Raw genomic sequence first — 22,038 nt, forward strand, 5'->3', positions numbered from 1 at the left:
TTAACGGCGTAAATTATTCATGAACAGACTTCGGATGACGATCAACAAACTTCAGTTGTCTTCGGAGTAAAATCACCGTGTCCAAAATGGTGTCCTGTTTCGTCTTCACCCATGACGATGGCAAACATTTAGAGCAAAGAAATGTCAATGGAGAACTATATTGTTAATGTTATTGAAATGGTGTTGAAACAACACATACATGTATGATTGCCTTCGAAAATCAAGACAGTCATGAAAACAGCAAGCATTCTTAAAAATCATCTATAACTACTACATGTCATGCTTTGTGCCATCAGGCCTCGAAATTAATTTTTTTGCCCACATGCCCATTTAATTTTGAAAATTACATGCCCAACCACAATTTCTACTTGCCCAATTTTTTTGTACAGTTTGCTGTTATAACTTATAGTATGTCATTGTGGCACGGTGGTCATTCACTTCATTTTGAGTTTGCCATTTTAAAGTAAGCATGGTCCTACCTACCAAACCTATGATAGCCAAATTGAGTGCAATCATGTTTCAAAAACTAGAGAGATATAGATTTGTTAATTTCACCTTTGAACAAATGAATATCAGCTTGATTTTTATCGCTATTCTTGTTTTCAAAACAATTTTTGAACCCATGATCCCAAACATTATATGTCTCTGGAGGTGCAATAAATGATGATGATGATGATGATTATTATTATTATTATTATTATTATTATTATTATTATTATTATTATAAAAATTATTACATTCACTTTGTAACTTTGCCATGAAGTATTGTATGATTCCAGGAGTACTTACATTCATACTAAAAAAATGGCATTGACATCCTTTGCAATCTTTTCAAGTTACTGAATTTGAATTTTAGTATGAAACTTTTGGAAACACTTGGGTGATTGTCATCAGTGTACAGCACTTTGCTAAAGGAATTATTATTAGCACAACTGAACTGAGGTTCAGTAGTGCTATAGGGATCGCCCGGCGTCTGTCTGTCTGTCTGTCTGTCTGTGTAAACAACTTGAAGTCAAAAAGCCACCGAACTGATTGCCATGATATTTGATGGGTCCATTACCTTGGGTGTCTAGTTGGGAAATTGTTCAAATCAAAATGATCTTACCACCGGTTTGTGATTTGGGTCAAAAAATGTGATTTTTGGACAAAAACTTAAACTCAAAAACTACTGGGCAGATTGGGCTGAAATTTGGGTGAAACATTCTTCAGGGTGTTTTTACTAAGAATTGTTCATGACATGATGGTCCCATCAGTGATATGCAAATTAGGGCTAAAATGTGTCTTTTTGGTCAAAAATCTATAATTCCAAAACCACTGAGCAGATTTGGCTGAAATTTAATGGGAATGCATGTAGGGATGTATGGACGAAGACATATTTTAGCATACTATGATTCCATAAGTGATATGCAAATTAGGTGTAAAAATGTTCATTTTTGGTCAATAACTTATATCTCAAAAAGTACTTGGTCAGTGAGTCTGAAACTTGGTGAGATGTTTCTGAAAGTGTTATTCAGTAGATTTTCTTCAAAGCATAGTGACAAAATTGGCCCTAGCAACCATGACCACGCCCTTAGCAACAGCCAGAACTTAAAAACTACTTGGCAGATTGGGCTGAAATTTGGGTGAAACATTCTTCAGGGTGTTTATACTAAGAGTTGTTCGTAACATGATGAGCCCATCAGTGATATGCAAATTAGGGCTATAAATGTGTCTTTTTGTTCAAAAGTCTTTAATACCAAAACTACTGAGCAGATTGAACTGAAATTTGATGGGGATGCATCTAAGGGTGTATAGATGAAGAAATATTATGCACATAATGATCTCATCAGTGATATGGAATTTAGGTGTAAAAATGTGAATTTTGGTCAAAAACTTATATCTCAAAAAGTATCAAGTAAATATTGGTGAGATGTTTCTAGAAGTGTTATCATTGCTTTTCCTCAAAAATCGTCAACTTTGAAATTACCTAGTAGATTGAGCTTAACTTTGTTGAGAATGTGTAGATTTGTCCTCATTAATAGCTAACATAGTGAGATCAGTACATTGATAATTAGAATGTTTACTTTACTATTTCCTGCAGTGGTAATTAAAGTGTGTAGCATGGCCAGTTTGGTTTATGACTGGATTATGTACATGTACTATGTTGTAAGACAGCTGTTTCATCACCTACCCATACAAACTGAATGTAGCTGACGTTTAAAATATTACAATAAGACAACCAAGAAAGTTAAACATGTTACATTGGTATGACTTGGTTCCAAATTGATTTTAAAAATATAAAGAAGTACAACACCTTGTAGACACATCACTTTTAAAGTTTGATTAGGATGTTGCTATACTTGTCTTGTACACTTCCAACATAGGATGGCTGGATTATGATGATAGAAATTAGGTATGAAAATTTTGTTTTCGTTGCAACTTTAAATCTTCAAAAAATTATATATCTATCATTGTCCTGAACATGAAGTTGTGCGACAACGCAGTATTTGCACTATTTTTTTTTATATGTCATTGATTGAAAATCATTACTTCTATTTAAATGATCAACTATCACTGTTCCTTTTGAGTCATTTTATATGATTTTTGTAACATTCATGCAAGAAATCTGTCTTTATGACACAATTGAAGCTTGTAACTGACATCGTATCGCAGCAGGAGTTGTGTGAAGCTGTGAGAATTCCATGTATTGCACATGCGCAATGAACAAAGAACGTCTTCCAACTTCCAAGGTCATGCATGGGTCATGAAAGATGCATTACCATAACGGAGTCGATCATTTCCCCGATGATACGACTGATTTCAAATTATAAACTGGTCAAAACAGTTGTTTTTTGAGAAATGTAATCTGCTTTTTAACAATTTTGAGCATAATTTTGAAACTGATAGGCATTCTGAGCTAACATTGCAGCAAAATCTACTTGTCCAATTGGGCAGGTCTTTCCAGCCTGAAGATTGACTGGCCCAGGGCCACTGGGCCAGAATGAACTTCAAGCCCTGGCCATAGTTTGTAAATGGACAATAAAACAAATGTGGCTAGCTGTTCAACATGGTGGCCAAAGAGAAATTTACTTCCAATTTATGGCAAAAAACACTTTCATATAGTGCCTCTGCAGCTACATTTAAAAAAAATATACAGTCATGGAGAAAACATCCTCTGAGTCTCAGCTTTCAAATAAGCAAGTACTATTTTTAAGGCCACCTAGTGATCGATTAAAATCTGTCTTTTTTAGTGTGTACTTCCCAAGACTGTCAACTGACTTCCCATAGACTTGAATGGATGACGTAAACAGCACATGATTCAAAACATTCGCAAGTTCAAGCGACGGTAACAACACATGTCTCTGAACAAGGACTGTTGCTTCATCATGTATGTGGTTGGAAAGTACACAATTCAAACTTTCTGGTAAACTAAAAAAGTCATTGAAGTGTCTTGTCTGTCATAAATAAAAGAAGTTAAAATAGACATGCAGATTTGCAACAAAATTGGAAAAAAAGTCGTAACTCAACCAAACATCAGCCGATTTTAACACTTCCTGTATCTGGGATGATGGCGTGATTGTGCATATCTTGTAACCTATAACCCTTCCTGAGCAACCTTCACATGCTTCATGTTGCCTGACATTCACTTGTGAAGGTGGGTGTGGCACAATGAAAAAAGTTGCAGGCATTCAAAGGCTTTAATTGTTCTGAACAAAAGACAGTAAAAGGATTAAATCTCCGTACACTATCCTTCTCAATAATAGATCCATGATAACATATATTGAGGTAGATTCTTTGTTAGTCCCCGCCGGACGAAGTCTGGGGCGGGGACTTATGGATTCGGTTCCGTCCGTCCGTCCGTCCGTCCGTCCGCCCGCAGCCGTTTCTTGGAGATGCCTGGACCGATTTTTTTCAAACTTGGTACAGGGGCAACATACAATGGCATACATATGCACGTCAATTTGTTTCATGATACGATCCAATATGGCCACCTGGCAGCCATTTTGTTTGCGAATTTTCCCTGTCTAAAGCCATAACTCAGACATGCTTGAACAGATCTCATTCAAAGTTGGTATTAGGACAGTGTTCCATGACATATATGTGCATATCCATTTGTTGTCATAATACGATCCAATATGCCTGCCTGGCAGCCATTTTGTTTGCGAATTTTCCATGTCCAAAGCCATAACTCAGACATGCTTGAACAGATCTCATTCCCATTTTCATCGTAATACGATCCCCCATACCCGACCCATCCTTTATTGTTGTAGGCATGTTCCATGTCCAAAAAGCAGACACAACATATCTAAGTCTGTTTGATTTAGGTTCACAAGTGTTGTTGCGTGATCAGAGTAGTGATAATTCCTTAAAACCCAATCATAGCGGGGACTATGTCATTCTCAATGACTTGTTTCTTTTGTTTTGATCTTTATTCCATTGTAATGTTTATTTCAAATTTTTGTCTGTTTTTAAGCTACACCTACTGAGGTGCATGACTGCTTGGATAAGATAGGATATTCTTCATTTAGATCTGGTCAAGAAGAAGCTGTGATGAGGATCATGAGTGGTAAGTATTAAATCAGTTATCTCGTAATGAACTTTCCCCTTTCAAGTGTAAAAATTCACAATGAAATATTTTGAAATGTGTAAATACCACCATGGTCATTGGTAAGACCTATATATGAGTTGAAGACAGTTTATGACTGGTTGTAGAGGATATACTGCATACATAAGCCAGACAAGATAGTGTGTTTTCCAAAATACTCTTCAGTTACAATAAGATATTGAACTTGGGAGTGGGGTATGAATGGTTGGTTGGTTGGTGGAGGGTCTATGGATTGGTTGGTTGGTGGAGGGTTTATGTGTTGATACAATGTAGGTTGGTGGTCTATGGGTTGGTTGGTTGGTGGAGGGTCTAATGATTGGTTGGTTGGTGGAGGGTCTATGGGTTGGTTGGTTGTTGGAGGGTTTATGTGTTGATACAATGTAGATGGGGTGGTCTATGGGTTGGTTGGTTGGTGGAGGGTCCATGGGTTGGTTGGTTGGTGGGGAGGGTCTATGGGTTGGTTGGTTGGTGGAGGGTTTATGTGTTGATACAATGTAGGTGGGGGTTGTCTATGGGTTGGTTGGTTGGTGGAGGGTCTATGGATTGGTTGGGTGGTGGAGGGTCTATGGGTTGGTTGGTTGAGGGTCCATGGGTTGGTTGGTGGAGGGTTTATGGGTTGGTAGGTAAAACTAGGTATATATTTCAGTTATTTGACCACACAACTTTTAGCCCCATCTTTATTCATGGCAACTATACATGTACATGTACACTGTTGTGATTTTGCATTTTGAAAACTGTGTACAAAAACAATGTTATCATAGTTAGGTCCCTATGATGCATGAGTGCAAGTGTTGTGTAATTGTTTTTTTTGTACAAGTGTTTGTAGCAGCAGAAACACTGCAAGCACATTAAATACTCCTTAGCACCAATATTGATATTTATGATACATGAGCTTCTGTTATTATTACTTATGTTTATCAAATGAAAATCTAGCTTGACGCGGGCTACAAAAGTCATGTCAGCAGACTTCAGAGCAGAGATCAAAGAGGATCGAAGCCATGAATGTCTTCTAAACTAGTCATTTTACTACCCACACTGTATGAATCTGTACCAACCTACCATACCACCTATAGCTCATAGTCTGTAGGTGTCACGCAGTGTGAATCTGTACCACCCTACCATACCACCCACAGCTCATAGTAGGTGTCACTCAGTATGAATCTGTACAAACCTACCATACCACCTATTGCTCATAGTCTGTAGGTGTCACTCAGTATGAATCTGTACCACCCTACCATACCACCTATAGCTCATAGTCTGTAGGTGTCACTCAGTATGAATCTGTACAAACCTACCATACCACCTATAGCTCATAGTCTGTAGGTGTCACTCAGTGTGAATCTGTACAAACCTACCATACCACCTATAGCTCATAGTAGGTGTCACTCAGTGTGAATCTGTACAAACCTACCATACCACCTATAGCTCATAGTAGGTGTCACTCAGTGTGAATCTGTACCACCCTACCATACCACCTATAGCTCATAGTAGGTGTCACTCAGTGTGAATCTGTACCACCCTACCATACCACCTATAGCTCATAGTAGGTGTCACTCAGTGTGAATCTGTACAAACCTACCATACCACCTATAGCTCATAGTAGGTGTCACTCAGTGTGAATCTGTACCACCCTATCATACCACCTATAGCTCATAGTAGGTGTCACTCAGTATGAATCTGTACAAACCTACCATACCACCTATTGCTCATAGTCTGTAGGTGTCACTCAGTATGAATCTGTACCACCCTACCATACCACCTATTGCTCATAGTCTGTAGGTGTCACTCAGTGTGAATCTGTACCAGTCCACCCTACCATACCACCTATAGCTCATAATCTGTAGGTGTCACTCAGTGTGAATCTGTACCACCCTACCATACCACCTATAGCTCATAGTCTGTAGGTGTCACTCAGTGTGAATCTGTACCAGTCCACCCTACCATACCACCTATAGCTCATAGTCTGTAGGTGTCACTCAGTGTGAATCTGTACAAACCTACCATACCACCTATAGCTCATAATCTGTAGGTGTCACTCAGTGTGAATCTGTACCACCCTACCATACCACCTATAGCTCATAATCTGTAGGTGTCACTCAGTGTGAATCTGTACAAACCTACCATACCACCTATAGCTCATAGTCTGTAGGTGTCACTCAGTGTGAATCTGTACAAACCTACCATACCACCTATAGCTCATAGTCTGTAGGTGTCACTCAGTGTGAATCTGTACCACCCTACCATACCACCTATAGCTCATAGTCTGTAGGTGTCACTCAGTGTGAATCTGTACCACCCTACCATACCACCTATAGCTCATAGTCTGTAGGTGTCACTCAGTATGAATCTGTACAAACCTACCATACCACCTATAGCTCATAATCTGTAGGTGTCACTCAGTGTGAATCTGTACCACCCTACCATACCACCTATAGCTCATAGTCTGTAGGTGTCACTCAGTATGAATCTGTACCACCCTACCATACCACCTATAGCTCATAGTCTGTAGGTGTCACTCAGTGTGAATCTGTACAAACCTACCATACCACCTATAGCTCATAGTCTGTAGGTGTCACTCAGTGTGAATCTGTACCACCCTACCATACCACCTATAGCTCATAGTAGGTGTCACTCAGTGTGAATCTGTACAAACCTACCATACCACCTATAGCTCATAGTCTGTAGGTGTCACTCAGTATGAATCTGTACAAACCTACCATACCACCTATAGCTCATAGTCTGTAGGTGTCACTCAGTGTGAATCTGTACAAACCTACCATACCACCTATAGCTCATAGTCTGTAGGTGTCACTCAGTGTGAATCTGTACAAACCTACCATACCACCTATAGCTCATAGTAGGTGTCACTCAGTGTGAATCTGTACAAACCTACCATACCACCTATAGCTCATAGTAGGTGTCACTCAGTGTGAATCTGTACCAACCTACCATACCACCTATAGCTCATAGTAGGTGTCACTCAGTGTGAATCTGTACAAACCTACCATACCACCTATAGCTCATAGTAGGTGTCACTCAGTGTGAATCTGTACCAACCTACCATACCACCTATAGCTCATAGTCTGTAGGTGTCACTCAGTATGAATCTGTACCACCCTACCATACCACCTATAGCTCATAATCTGTAGGTGTCACTCAGTGTGAATCTGTACCAACCTACCATACCACCTATAGCTCATAGTCTGTAGGTGTCACTCAGTATTTTCATGTCATTTCGTTTTGCCTAGGTCTGTCTACATTGGTAGTGTTATCTACAGGAGCTGGTAAATCTCTATGTTACCAACTACCAGCCTATATGTACTCACAAAGATCAAAATGTATGACATTGGTTATTTCACCCTTAGTCTCACTAATGGAAGATCAAGTAAGTTAACATTTATTGTGATTTTTAGCACAACTGAACTAGGTTGCTGATACTGTTTCCACTCAGATCCATCATATAGCAACTTCTGTCCTACCAGGTCCCCAGTTATGCTACTTGGTCAAGTGGTTGACTGAAGCACACTGGGGATTAAAATTTTGACCAAGGACTTTAATCATTCAGAAAGTGACATTGATAAGTACAAAGCTCAAACCAACAACGAGCAGATTATAAGTGAACCACTGTCACCATTCAAAGCATCATAACTCCATATGGAGTCTTATCAGTTTTGAAGTCATCACTTCATTGTTGGTTCTAATGTTGTAAAGTAACTACATTATCACAGGTTATAGGACTACCAAACTGCTTAAAAGGTGCCCGTCTACATAGCAACATGACCAAAGGTCAACGTGAGAAAGTGGTTAAAGAAATCACCAGTGGAAAAATCCAAGTATTGTTAGTATCACCTGAAGCCTTAGTGGGTGGTGGTTGGGGTAGAACTGGATGTCTGCCATCACTGTCACAATTACCACCTATAGCCTTTGCCTGTATTGACGAAGCTCACTGTGTATCAGAATGGTCTCATCATTTCAGACCATCCTATCTAAGACTGTGTAAGGTAAGGTATATTCTATGCTGTATTTCACACCATTCTATCTAAGACTGTGTAAGGTATAAGGTATATTCTATGCTGTATTTCATCTCACCCAATCTAAAACTGTAATAGGCTTATGCATTTAGTGCCTGTCTTTGTCTGCCATGCCATGTCCCTTTGTTGACAGCCGTGCAATTTCAAAGGTTGATTTCATTCATTTAAAGCTGGTGTATGATACCTTGAGAAAACCTTCTACTTTAGAGAACAGTTGATCTTGAGACTTCAGTTTGTTTATATCCACATAGGTTTTGAGGGATCGTCTTGGTGTCAGATGTTTCCTAGGTCTGACAGCGACTGCAACGTTAGCTACAGCATCAAGTGTAGCAGAACATCTGGGCATTGTTAACTACCAACGTGCTATTGTCCGAGGTGCTGCAGTACCGAGTAATCTGCACCTGTCTGTCTCAAGAGATGCAGACAGAGATAGAGTAAGAATACTGAATGCACTATTTTTTGTTTCTTATTTTTGCTTGATGATTGTTTAGAGAGTTTCTACTTCTTTCTCATCAGTTAATAAGGGGGGGGGGGGGTGTAAGTAAATAAGTGTGATGAGGCTTCCAATTCATAATTGTACTTTTAATAGTCTGAATGACTTACAATATCTGTTAAAGTCAAGATACTTTCAACTATTTGTCTTAGCAAAGGTCTTGCAATGAATAATAACCACCTAAATATAAACCTATTGTATTTTAACTCCATTCTAACTGTTCTTGCCAAGAAATACATGAATACTAATAGTCAGTCAGGTCATCAGAATCAGAAAAAATGTCAACCATTGTGATGTCTGTCCAGTTTTTCTTGAGGTACTAAAACAAGTCAGTGAACGACAACATTTCTGTAAGGGATTGCAATGTACTATAAAGTAGCAGTCTTTTATTTACTGATTTATGTGATTTGAGTTTCAGACACATTAATCCCAAAGTGCATTCTTGCTGTGATGGTGTACACGTAGTTCATACTTATACAATTTGAATGTACATGTATTTATCAGGCACTCGTAAGTCTTCTGAAGGGTGACAGGTTTTATCAACTGGATTCCATCATTGTGTACTGTACTAGAAGGGAACAGACAGAGAAGGTGGCTTCTTTACTCAGGACATGTTTGTCTGATACAGTCATCAAAACTGAAGGTGTCGGCCATGTCAAACATAAAGGTCTTGGTAAGAAGGGAAAGAAGAAGAAAGAAGAGACCAGCTGTGAAGGTATGACAGAGTTGTAAGACAAATATTTGATTTATACCACATTGCAGTATTTTACAGATGTTTGTCATGTGAACAAATTTGTTGACTGGGGCTGTTACCATGGAGATTTAGCTGAGAAACTCATAGAACATACAATTTAAGGAATGATTAGTCACACAGTGTTGAATCTTTCCTTTACATGAGAAGTCTACTGTACATTGCAGCAAGTCAAGTCTATTGTACATTGCAGCAAGTCAAGTATATTGTACATTGCAGCAAGTCAAGTATATTGTACATTGCAGCAAGTCAAGTCTATTGTACATTGCAGCAAGTCAAGTATATTGTACATTGCAGCAAGTCAAGTATATTGTACATTGCAGCAGGTCAAGTATATTGTACATTGCAGCAAGTCAAGTCTATTGTACATTGCAGCAAGTCAAGTATATTGTACATTGCAGCAAGTCAAGTCTATTGTACATTGCAGCAAGTCAAGTATATTGTACATTGCAGCAAGTCAAGTCTATTGTACATTGCAGCAAGTCAAGTATATTGTACACTGCAGCAAGTCAATTATTTTGTACATTGCAGCAAGTCAAGTATATTGTACATTGCAGCAAGTCAAGTATATTGTACATTGCAGCAAGTCAAGTATATTGTACATTGCAGCAAGTCAAGTATATTGTACATTGCAGCAAGTCAAGTATATTGTACATTGCAGCAAGTCAAGTATATTGTACATTGCAGCAAGTCAAGTATATTGTACATTGCAGCAAGTCAAGTATATTGTACATTGCAGCAAGTCAAGTATATTGTACATTGCAGCAAGTCAAGTATATTGTACATTGCAGCAGGTCAAGTATATTGTACATTGCAGCAAGTCAAGTATATTGTACATTGCAGCAAGTCAAGTATATTGTACATTGCAGCAGGTCAAGTATATTGTACATTGCAGCAAGTCAAGTATATTGTACATTGCAGCAGGTCAAGTATATTGTACATTGCAGCAAGTCAAGTATATTGTACATTGCAGCAGGTCAAGTATATTGTACATTGCAGCAAGTCAAGTATATTGTACATTGCAGCAGGTCAAGTATATTGTACATTGCAGCAAGTCCAGTACATTGTACATTGCAGCAAGTCAAGTATATTGTACATGTACATTGCAGCAAGTCAAGTATATTGTACATTGCAGCAAGTCAAGTCTATTGTACATTGCAGCAAGTCAAGTCTATTGTACATTGCAGCAAGTCAAGTCTATTGTACATTGCAGCAAGTCAAGTCTATTGTACATTGCAGCAAGTCAATTATATTGTACATTGCAGCAAGTCAAGTCTATTGTACATTGCAGCAAGTCAAGTATATTGTACATTGCAGCAAGTCAAGTCTATTGTACATTGCAGTAAGTCAAGTATTTTGTACATTGCAGCAAGTCAAGTCTATTGTACATTGCAGCAAGTCAAGTCTATTGTACATTGCAGCAAGTCAAGTCTATTGTACATTGCAGCAAGTCAAGTCTATTGTACATTGCAGCAAGTCAAGTCTATTGTACATTGCAGCAAGTCAAGTATATTGTACATTGCAGCAAGTCAATTATATTGTACATTGCAGCAAGTCAAGTCTATTGTACATTGCAGCAAGTCAAGTCTATTGTACATTGCAGCAAGTCAATTATATTGTACATTGCAGCAAGTCAAGTATATATTATTCATTTTTAAACCAGATACATTCTAATATTTTATTTCTTTGCATACCATAATCCATTACAATGTAACATTTCTTTACAGACAATGTGAGGGCAGTAGCTACAAACAGTGCAGAGTCCTACCATGCTGGGAAGAGTGCTGCAGAACGGAGAAGAATCCAAAATCAGTTTATGTCAGGTCAATTACGTATAGTTGTTGCTACTGTAGCCTTTGGTATGGGTCTGGATAAAGCTGATGTAAGAGCTATCATCCACTATAATCTTCCCAAGAGTTTTGAAAGCTATGTACAAGAAATTGGACGGGCTGGGAGAGACAGGAAACCAGCTCACTGTCATCTCTTCCTGGAACCAGAGGTCAGTCTAAAACACAAACAAGATTTGCAGAACAATTTTATGTAAACCATCAAGGTACATCTACGTGACTATGGATCAAGGTACATCTACGTGACTATGGACATTTGTGTCTCATGGCCCGGAATAAATATTGAATTTCTCATGTGCCTAATTTAATTACTAGATTAGATACATGACAAATTTGACAGCTAGCTAATATCAAATTCAACATGCAATTAAATTTGGTACTGCCTTTTGAAAATAACAACTTGCAACTTGAAGTAACTGTCAAACTTCAGCCATGTCAAATCTAATTCAAAATAACCACAAGTCAATCCACTTGTCATGTAGTCATGTCATCTTACCAATAACCACAAGTCAATGCGCCTGTCATGTAGTCATATCATCTTGCCAATAACCACAAGTCAATCCACTTGTCATGTAGTCATGTCATCTTGCCAATAACCACAATTCAATGTGCCTGTCATGTAGTCATGTCATCTTGCCAATAACCACAAGTCAATCCACTTGTCATGTAGTCATGTCATCTTGCCAATAACCACAAGTCAATGTGCCTGTCATGTAGTCATGTCATCTTGCCAATAACCACAAGTCAATGTGCCTGTCATGCAGTCATGTCATCTTGCCAATAACCACAAGTCAATGTGCCTGTCTTGTAGTCATGTCATCTTGCCAATAACCACAAGTCAATCCACTTGTCATGTAGTCATGTCATCTTGCCAATAACCACAAGTCAATGTGCCTGTCATGTAGTCATGTCATCTTGCCAATAACCACAAGTCAATGTGCCTGTCATGTAGTCATGTCATCTTGCCAATAACCACCAGTCAATGTGCCTGTCATGCAGTCATGTCATCTTGCCAATAACCACAAGTCAATGTGCCTGTCATGTAGTCATGTCATCTTGCCAATAACCACAAGTCAATCCACTTGTCATGTAGTCATGTCATCTTGCCAATAACCACAAGTCAATGTGCCTGTCATGTAGTCATGTCATCTTGCCAATAACCACAAGTCAATCCACTTGTCATGTAGTCATGTCATCTTGCCAATAACCACAAGTCGATGTGCCTGTCATGTAGTCATGTCATCTTGCCAATAACCACAAGTCAATGTGCCTGTCATGCAGTCATGTCATCTTGCCAATAACCACAAGTCGATGTGCCTGTCATGTAGTCATGTCATCTTGCCAATAACCACAAGTCGATGTGCCTGTCATGCAGTCATGTCATCTTGCCAATAACCACAAGTCAATGTGCCTGTCATGTAGTCATGTCATCTTGCCAATAACCACAAGTCAATGTGCCTGTCATGCAGTCATGTCATCTTGCCAATAACCACAAGTCAATGTGCCTGTCATGTAGTCATGTCATCTTGCCAATAACCACAAGTCAATGTGCCTGTCATGCAGTCATGTCATCTTGCCAATAACCACGAGTCAATGTGCCTGTCATGCAGTCATGTCATCTTGCCAATAACCACAAGTCAATCCACTTGTCATGTAGTCATGTCATCTTGCCAATAACCACAAGTCAATGTGCCTGTCATGTAGTCATGTCATCTTGCCAATAAGCACAAGTCAATCCACTTGTCATGCAGTCATGTCATCTTGCCAATAACCACAAGTCAATGTGCCTGTCATGTAGTCATGTCATCTTGCCAATAACCACAAGTCAATGTGCCTGTCATGTAGTCATGTCATCTTGCCAAGTATGGTGGTAATGTCTAAATTATGCATCATTCTCGTGTTGATATTAACTTCATCTTCTTTTTTTGAAATGCTAAATAAGTACAGTGACATTTTTTTCATTTTGAATATGCATATTTTCTTGTACAGATATGTACCACCTACATGTACCATATGATTTGCCCCTTAAAGTAGTTATATAGTATAAATTCTACCCTCATTTTCTTACATGTATCTATACTTTCATCATAAAAAATTGAATATATGTACTGACAATAATATGCAATAAAAGTTGGGGTCAGAAAAACTGTCACTGCATGATTTTTTGTCATCGTTTTGTGTTCCCGATGAGTAATATTATTTTTTGTCGTTGTCAAGTCTGTTCAGATTTGTTTATGACAGCAAGATATTTTCAATTTTCTCTTTTTGGTCATTTTGGAGAGCTAAAATCATAGCTTTTTTGTCTAAAGATAAATAAATAAATTTTCAAGGTAAAAATAAATGACAACTTCAAACTGATAGACCAATTGGGCTGAAATTTGATGTGTAGATATTCTAGGGTATCTGGATAAAAAATTATTTAAGACAATTTGAAGATAGCATTGATATGCAAATTATGTTAAAAATGTGCTGTGGTATCATTATTATATGTCATTTTACAATACTCGTGGTGATACAGTAGATTTTATTAATTAAAAGTAAATTTGCTCATGCAGCTAGGACAATTTGACTACACCTGAACACATGAGTAAATGATCACAACAGTCATGGCTAGATAAATTTGTAATATTATGACTCCAATATGGTTAGGCCTAAAAAAAAATAATTGTTTGGTTCTGGTTACCCAACCCCACCTAGCTTTTCACGACGGACTCTAAAGTTTTTTTACGCAGTCGAGAAGAAAATAATAAAATCTCAAAAACTGTGAAGTGTCACGAGAAATAGTGACTGCAGGAACTGCCATCATTTTAAAAAAGACACTCTGAAAGTGTTCTTTGGCTGTACATCTAATAGTATAAAATAAACAACACACAAAAATATGTTCTTTTCTTGCATACAGCAGTTTCATGAATTAACCATCGCCAACATTGTGGTTTTTCTGCATCTGTTACTAAGGGTTTTAATGGTCAGACTTTTCCTGTACTGTGTGAACTGTGTTCTGATCAGAGTACCACACTCATATACTACATAAAATTGACTGGCAAGACCACCAAGTTTAAGTCTCCGATACATAGTTTGTAAGAGTCAGTTTTAATCCACTCCCTTTCCAACTTCTCGGCAAGAACACCAAGTTCTACAATTCAGCGTACATGCCTCTTGCTAACTTTCAGATAATTTCAAAGTTGGAATCGTCAACTTCTTAAGCATCGGGAGTGGTGGGAGAGTCGTACTAATATAATACTACCTGAGGCAAAAAATAGCCTTTTAGAGGTAAAACCAGAGTTTTAAATCCTGATATCTTAAAATTCTTAATCATACCCAAGAATACATTGACCAAAAACACAATGTTTCTAGGCTAAGCCAACAATTTCTGATTTTTAGCTCCCATATGGGAGGTAATGTCATGGCAATGTCTGTCTGTCTGTCTGTCTGTCTGTCTGTGCAGAAATTTTGTTCCACTAATATCTCAAAAAGTACAGAAGCAAATGTTCTGAAATTTACTATGTGGCATTGTCTGGCTGTAACTTAGCGCTGATTAGTTTTTAGGTGGGAGTGACTTGCATAATTAATGATTTATAGAAATGGGACGAATGGTCACAGTGGAAGTGGTAATACTTTTCAATATTTATGAGTGAATATTTTTTGTTATATAGGGTGGCCAATGTGTATTGATTTTTCATAATTTGAAATTTTAACACATTGGCAATCATTTGAAGTATAAGAACTTATAAAATCATTAAACTTTGATGAGGCACATCTTTTCCTTCACATAGTAACAATAATTTATTCCAAAAACTTTGAGAGAGAGAAAACCATCAGTCTTAGTTATATGAGTATTCATGTGAAATGATTTGAATACATAGCAAGCTAAGACTTTTAATTGTTAATTTGTGACTAGGGTGGAGATTTACAGGAACTACGTAGACATACATATGGAAACACTGTGGATAGAAGTGTTATCAAGAAACTAGTTACTGGAGTCTTCATGTCTTGCAAGTGTCGACAGTTATATGAAAATGAAGAGAAACTAAGAAAGGAGAAGGTAATTTTATTATCATACTAGTAGTAGAGTGTCTGTTATTACTGCTATGTTATCTTTCTTTAGTGTCATGATTAGAGCGCCAGCCTGTAATCTGGATTTTTCCTGGCTAGAGGAGCCAGCCTGTAGTCTGGACATTTCCTGATTAGAGGAGCCAGCCTGTAGTCTGGACATTTCCTGTTTAGAGGAGCCAGCCTGTAGTCTGGACATTTCCTGGTTAGAGGAGCCAGTCTGTAGTCTGGACATTTCCTGGTTAGAGGGGCCAGTCTGTAGTCTGGACATTTCCTGTTTAGAAGAGCCAGTCTGCAGTCTGGACATTTCCTGGTTAGAGGGACCAGCCTGTAGTCTGGACATTTCCAGGGTTAGAGGGACCAGTCTGTAGTCTGGACATTTCCTGGTTAGAGGGACCAGCCTGTAGTCTGGACATTTCCTGGTTAGAGGAGCCAGCCTGTAGTCTGGACATTTCCTGGTTAGAGGGGCCAGCCTGTAGTCTGGACATTTCCTGGTTAGAGGAGCCAGCCTGTAGTCTGGACATTTCCTGGTTAGAGGGACCAGCCTGTAGTCTGGACATTTCCTGTTTAGAGGGGCCAGCCTGTAGTCTGGACATTTCCTGGTTAGAGGGGCCAGCCTGTAGTCTGGACATTTCCTGTTTAGAGGGGCCAGCCTGTAGTCTGGACATTTCCTGGTTAGAGGAGCCAGCCTGTAGTCTGGACATTTCCTGGTTAGAGGGACCAGCCTGTAGTCTGGACATTTCCTGTTTAGAGGAGCCAGTCTGTAGTCTGGACATTTCCTGGTTAGAGGGACCAGCCTGTAGTCTGGACATTTCCTGTTTAGAGGAGCCAGTCTGTAGTCTGGACATTTCCTGGTTAGAGGGACCAGCCTGTAGTCTGGACATTTCCAGGGTTAGAAGGGACCAGCCTGTAGTCTGGACATTTCCAGGGTTAGAAGGGGCCAGCCTGTAGTCTGGACATTTCCAGGGTTAGAGGGACCAGCCTGTAGTCTGGACATTTCCAGGGTTAGAGGAGCCAGTCTGTAGTCTGGACATTTCCAGGGTTAGAAGGGCCAGCCTGTAGTCTGGACATTTCCAGGGTTAGAAGGGCCAGCCTGTAGTCTGGACATTTCCAGGGTTAGAGGGACCAGCCTGTAGTCTGGACATTTCCAGGGTTAGAGGCGCCAGTCTGTAGTCTGGACATTTCCAGGGTTAGAGGGACCAGCCTGTAGTCTGGACATTTCCTGGCTAGAGGAGCCAGCCTGTAGTCTGGACATTTCCTGGCTAGAGGAGCCAGTCTGTAGTCTGGACATTTCCAGGTTTAGAGGGACCAGCCTGTAGTCTGGACATTTCCTGGTTAGAGGGACCAGCCTGTAGTCTGGACATTTCCAGGGTTAGAAGGGCCAGCCTGTAGTCTGGACATTTCCTGGTTAGAGGGACCAGCCTGTAGTCTGGACATTTCCAGGGTTAGAAGGGCCAGCCTGTAGTCTGGACATTTCCTGTTTAGAGGAGCCAGCCTGTAGTCTGGACATTTCCTGGCTAGAGGAGTCAGTCAGGTTAGAGGAGCCAGTCTGGTTAGAGGGGCCAGTCTGTAGTCTGGACATTTCCTGGTTAGAAGGGCCAGCCTGTAGTCTGGACATTTCCTGTTTAGAGGAGCCAGTCTGTAGTCTGGACATTTCCTGTTTAGAGGGACCAGCCTGTAGTCTGGACATTTCCTGGCTAGAGGAGCCAGTCTGTAGTCTGGACATTTCCTGGTTAGAGGAGCCAGTCTGTAGTCTGGACATTTCCTGGTTAGAAGGGCCAGCCTGTAGTCTGGACATTTCCTGTTTAGAGGGGCCAGCCTGTAGTCTGGACATTTCCTGGCTAGAGGAGCCAGTCTGTAGTCTGGACATTTCCTGGTTAGAGGAGCCAGTCTGTAGTCTGGACATTTCCTGGCTAGAGGAGCCAGTCTGTAGTCTGGACATTTCCTGGCTAGAGGAGCCAGTCTGTAGTCTGGACATTTCCTGGCTAGAGGAGCCAGTCTGTAGTCTGGACATTTCCTGGCTAGAGGAGCCAGTCTGTAGTCTGGACATTTCCTGGTTAGAAGGGCCAGCCTGTAGTCTGGACATTTCCTGTTTAGAGGGGCCAGCCTGTAGTCTGGACATTTCCTGGCTAGAGGAGCCAGCCTGTAGTCTGGACATTTCCTGTTTAGAGGGGCCAGTCTGTAGTCTGGACATTTCCTGGCTAGAGGAGCCAGTCTGTAGTCTGGACATTTCCTGGTTAGAGGGGCCAGCCTGTAGTCTGGACATTTCCTGTTTAGAGGAGCCAGTCTGTAGTCTGGACATTTCCTGTTTAGAGGAGCCAGCCTGTAGTCTGGACATTTCCTGGTTAGAGGGACCAGCCTGTAGTCTGGACATTTCCTGTTTAGAGGAGCCAGCCTGTAGTCTGGACATTTCCTGTTTAGAGGAGCCAGTCTGTAGTCTGGACATTTCCTGTTTAGAGGGACCAGCCTGTAGTCTGGACATTTCCTGGTTAGAGGAGCCAGTCTGTATTCTGTACATTTCCTGTTTAGAGGAGCCAGCCTGTAGTCTGGACATTTCCTGGCTAGAGGAGCCAGCCTGTAGTCTGGACATTTCCTGTTTAGAGGGGCCAGCCTGTAGTCTGGACATTTCCTGGCTAGAGGAGCCAGTCTGTAGTCTGGACATTTCCTGGTTAGAGGAGCCAGTCTGTAGTCTGGACATTTCCTGGTTCAATGCTCATTGCCATTTGCTTCTTTGTCAACATTCCCAGTCATGTCAACCCACTTGTATAAATTGAGACATTGTATGACAGAGGTATACATGTTTTACACAAGTGAAAAAAAATACATAAACCACAATGAAACTGTTATATTATAATATTAATGTTGAATCTTGCCTTCTATGAAATTACTTTATTATCTTCTGGCATTGTTAGAAGAGTTGATTGCAGAGTGTGAATTTTTGATGTAAACCTATGTGCTTCTATGGCAGTGACTCCCAGGAAGTTGAGGGAGTATAGCGGGTTGTGTTACTATAGGTCTGTGCTAGTGGTAATGAATTTTTAAACTCCTTAAGTTGTCAACAAAGTTCACTATGAAAAAGTACATTATAGTTATTGTCTGTCTAGTTTTCTCCATTTTTTCTTTCAAAAAGCTTTTATTTTAAGTTCTAGAGATCTTGTTGATGTCATTTACTCTTCTGCACTAAAACACTACTTGTGTGTCAAATTTGAATTACATATTACATCTTTCCAGGCATCATCCTTCACTGATGAAGATGAATTTACAGATGACGGAATAGATTATTCCCAGATAACTGAAGAACAAATGATGCAAGGATTAGAGTGTCAGAAAATAAATGAAAATACAACACAGACAGAAATCACTTTACCTACGTTGGAAGTGAATGAAAGTACAGCACAGACAGAAATCACTTTACCTACGTTGGAAGTGAATGAAAATACAACACAGACAGAAAGCCAAGCCAATGGTATGTACAAGGAGTCTGATATCACAAGCCAACAAGACCCACCAAGTAGAGTTGTGTGTAATCGTCGGATATGCCCAGGACATGAAGTAGCACTACCCATTGAAGATACTGTGGAAAATCTTGACATGAAAGCAGAAGGTAAGACCACAGACTGTTTGTAATAATTACAAATGTACTTTGTGATATGATAACTTGCATCACTCTGTGTACATAATATTATAGGCCAAATAAAACAAATTATGTGGTTCCAGATACGCTCAATTTTAGAGTAGGTGGAGTAGGTAGATTTTTTATTTTATTTTATTTTCTGTGTGTCTAGTTCAGGTTTTCCATTGTTTTCTGTGTTGTTTATATCTTCCTATCAGATGTACAGCCATTACAGATTGGAAGAACACTTTTAGAGTGTCTTTCTAAGATGATGGCAGTTTCCACATCCACTATTTCTAGTGAGACTTCACAATTTTTGCGATTTTATTATTTTTTCTTGAATACATGATAAAAAGTTTAGGGTCGGCAGTGAAAAGCTAGGTGGGGTCAGGTAACCAGAACCAAATAATAATTTTTTTAAGGCCTTAGTGAAAAGAAAGAAGCAAATTTTATAAAAATATAACTATGCATGTACATACATGTACATTCACACACACGCACACACACACACGCACACACACACACACACACACACACAAACACACACACACACGCACACTGGTATATACATACATGTACCAATTCAAGTACATACATACATACATATGTATGTACGTATGTACGTTACTTACGTACGTACGTACGTACGTACGTACGTACTTACATACATATATATATACATACATACATACATATTTATTCGAAACGTCGGATTTAACAGCTATATATACGGACTGTTTTATTAGTTCCTTAATAAAAAAATATGCATTTCTACATACATACATACACACATACACACATACACACATACACAGTGACACACAGTGACACACATGTATGTATTTGAGTGTACATACCAGTAGTGGTCCTGTCTACACACCAATTCAAGTAATTAGTGGTACATAGTACCATGTAGTAGGTGTTGATATTTGAAGTGCAGGCAATTTACCTAGTCAATGCTATATAGTATATCATTACAGTTCATATAAACAATATGCTAACTTACTTCCTAAGCTAAGTAATTGACAAGGTATTGTGGGAAGGGGCAAGGGAGGGGTATACTGTAATTTTCAAGGTATTGGGCAAGGGGGCAAGTGAGGGTTATAGTGCAATTCTTTGTGTGAATTTGTTGTCTTCAGGGTTTATGTTTTTCTAGTAATATGACCTATTAAATATGGAATACATTGACTTACGAGAGAGATTCCAAAGCAGAGATCACAGCATGTATCAAGAGAATTTGGCCTACATATATATTTACATGGAATGCTATAAAGTGTTATCTATGTTTTTCTCCTTGTCTCTTAATGGCTTAGTTTTCATGTCTGTTGGATTATAAATCACTTACAGGGTGTCTATATTGTATTGTATATTGTTTTCATGTCTGTTGGATTATAAATCACTTACAGGGTGTCTATGTTGGATTATAAATCACTTACAGGGTGTCTATGTTGTATTGTATATTGTTTTCATGTCTGTTGGATTATAAATCACTTACAGGATGTCTATGTTGTATTGTATATTGTTTTCATGTCTGTTGGATTATAAATCACTTACAGGGTGTCTATGTTGTATTGTATATTGTTTTCATGTCTGTTGGATTATAAATCACTTACAGGGTGTCTATGTTGTATTGTATATTGTTTTCATGTCTGTTGGATTATAAATCACTTACAGGGTGTCTATGTTGTATTGTATATTGTTTTCATGTCTGTTGGATTATAAATCACTTACAGGATGTCTATATTGTATTGTATATTGTTTTCATGTCTGTTGGATTATAAATCACTTACAGGGTGTCTATATTGTATTGTATATTGTTTTCATGTCTGTTGGATTATAAATCACTTACAGGGTGTCTATATTGTATTGTATAATGTTTTCATGTCTGTTGGATTATAATTCACTTACAGGATGTCTATGTTGTATTGTATATTGTTTTCATGTCTGTTGGATTATAAATCACTTACAGGATGTCTATATTGTATTGTATAATGTTTTCATGTCTGTTGGATTATAATTCACTTACAGGGTGTCTATATTGTATTGTATATTGTTTATATTACAGGAATAGAGACTCTGTTATGTTACCTTGAACTTCATCCCAAGCAATGGATTGAAAATCTTAATCAGACAACAGCAACATGTACTGTGAACTGTTATGGAGGACCAAAGCAGCTACGTACCATTGCTAAGAGATGTCCTCCACTTGCTATAGCTATTGCTAAAGACAGACTGAATGGTCAAAGTCATGACAATGATGCTAGGATTGAGTTTCCTGTAGTGCAAGTAGCAAGTGAAATGGGATGGGAATCTTTGCCTGTCAAGAGAGAACTACGCCAACTCCAGTGGGTCAATGAAATTACACCAGGTCAGTGTCCAGAATTTATGAACTTTTACTAGGTCATTGTCCAGAATTTATGACCTTTTACTAGGTCAGTGTCCAGAATTTATGAACTTTTACTAGGTCATTGTCCAGAATTTATGACCTTTTACTAGGTCAGTGTCCAGAATTTCTGAACTGTTACTAGGTCAGTGTCCAGAATTTCTGAACTTTTACTAGGTCAGTGTCCAGAATTTCTGAACTTTTACTAAGTCAGTGTCCAGAATTTCTGAACTGTTACTAGGTCAGTATCCAGAATTTCTGAACTGTTACTAGGTCAGTGTCCAG

At 39.0% G+C, this 22,038-nt stretch overlaps 1 protein-coding gene across 1 annotated transcript in view; it reads left to right on the plus strand.

The window, feature by feature from the left end:
- Positions 1-4,466: 4,466 nt before the first annotated feature.
- Positions 4,467-22,038, plus strand: part of LOC144437214 (ATP-dependent DNA helicase Q4-like) — a 32,905-nt gene continuing 15,333 nt past the window's right edge. The window contains exons 1-9 of the mRNA XM_078126109.1: positions 4,467-4,546; positions 7,834-7,970; positions 8,314-8,586; positions 8,868-9,050; positions 9,614-9,782; positions 11,603-11,859; positions 15,606-15,749; positions 18,989-19,361; positions 21,436-21,738. Of these exons, the coding sequence (XP_077982235.1) occupies positions 4,531-4,546; positions 7,834-7,970; positions 8,314-8,586; positions 8,868-9,050; positions 9,614-9,782; positions 11,603-11,859; positions 15,606-15,749; positions 18,989-19,361; positions 21,436-21,738 (1,855 nt within the window). The 5' untranslated portion in view covers positions 4,467-4,530. The remainder of the gene's footprint in view (positions 4,547-7,833; positions 7,971-8,313; positions 8,587-8,867; positions 9,051-9,613; positions 9,783-11,602; positions 11,860-15,605; positions 15,750-18,988; positions 19,362-21,435; positions 21,739-22,038) is intronic.

The sequence above is a fragment of the Glandiceps talaboti genome, chromosome 7 (genome assembly GCF_964340395.1).
Source record: "Glandiceps talaboti chromosome 7, keGlaTala1.1, whole genome shotgun sequence".
NCBI lineage: Eukaryota > Metazoa > Hemichordata > Enteropneusta > Spengelidae > Glandiceps > Glandiceps talaboti.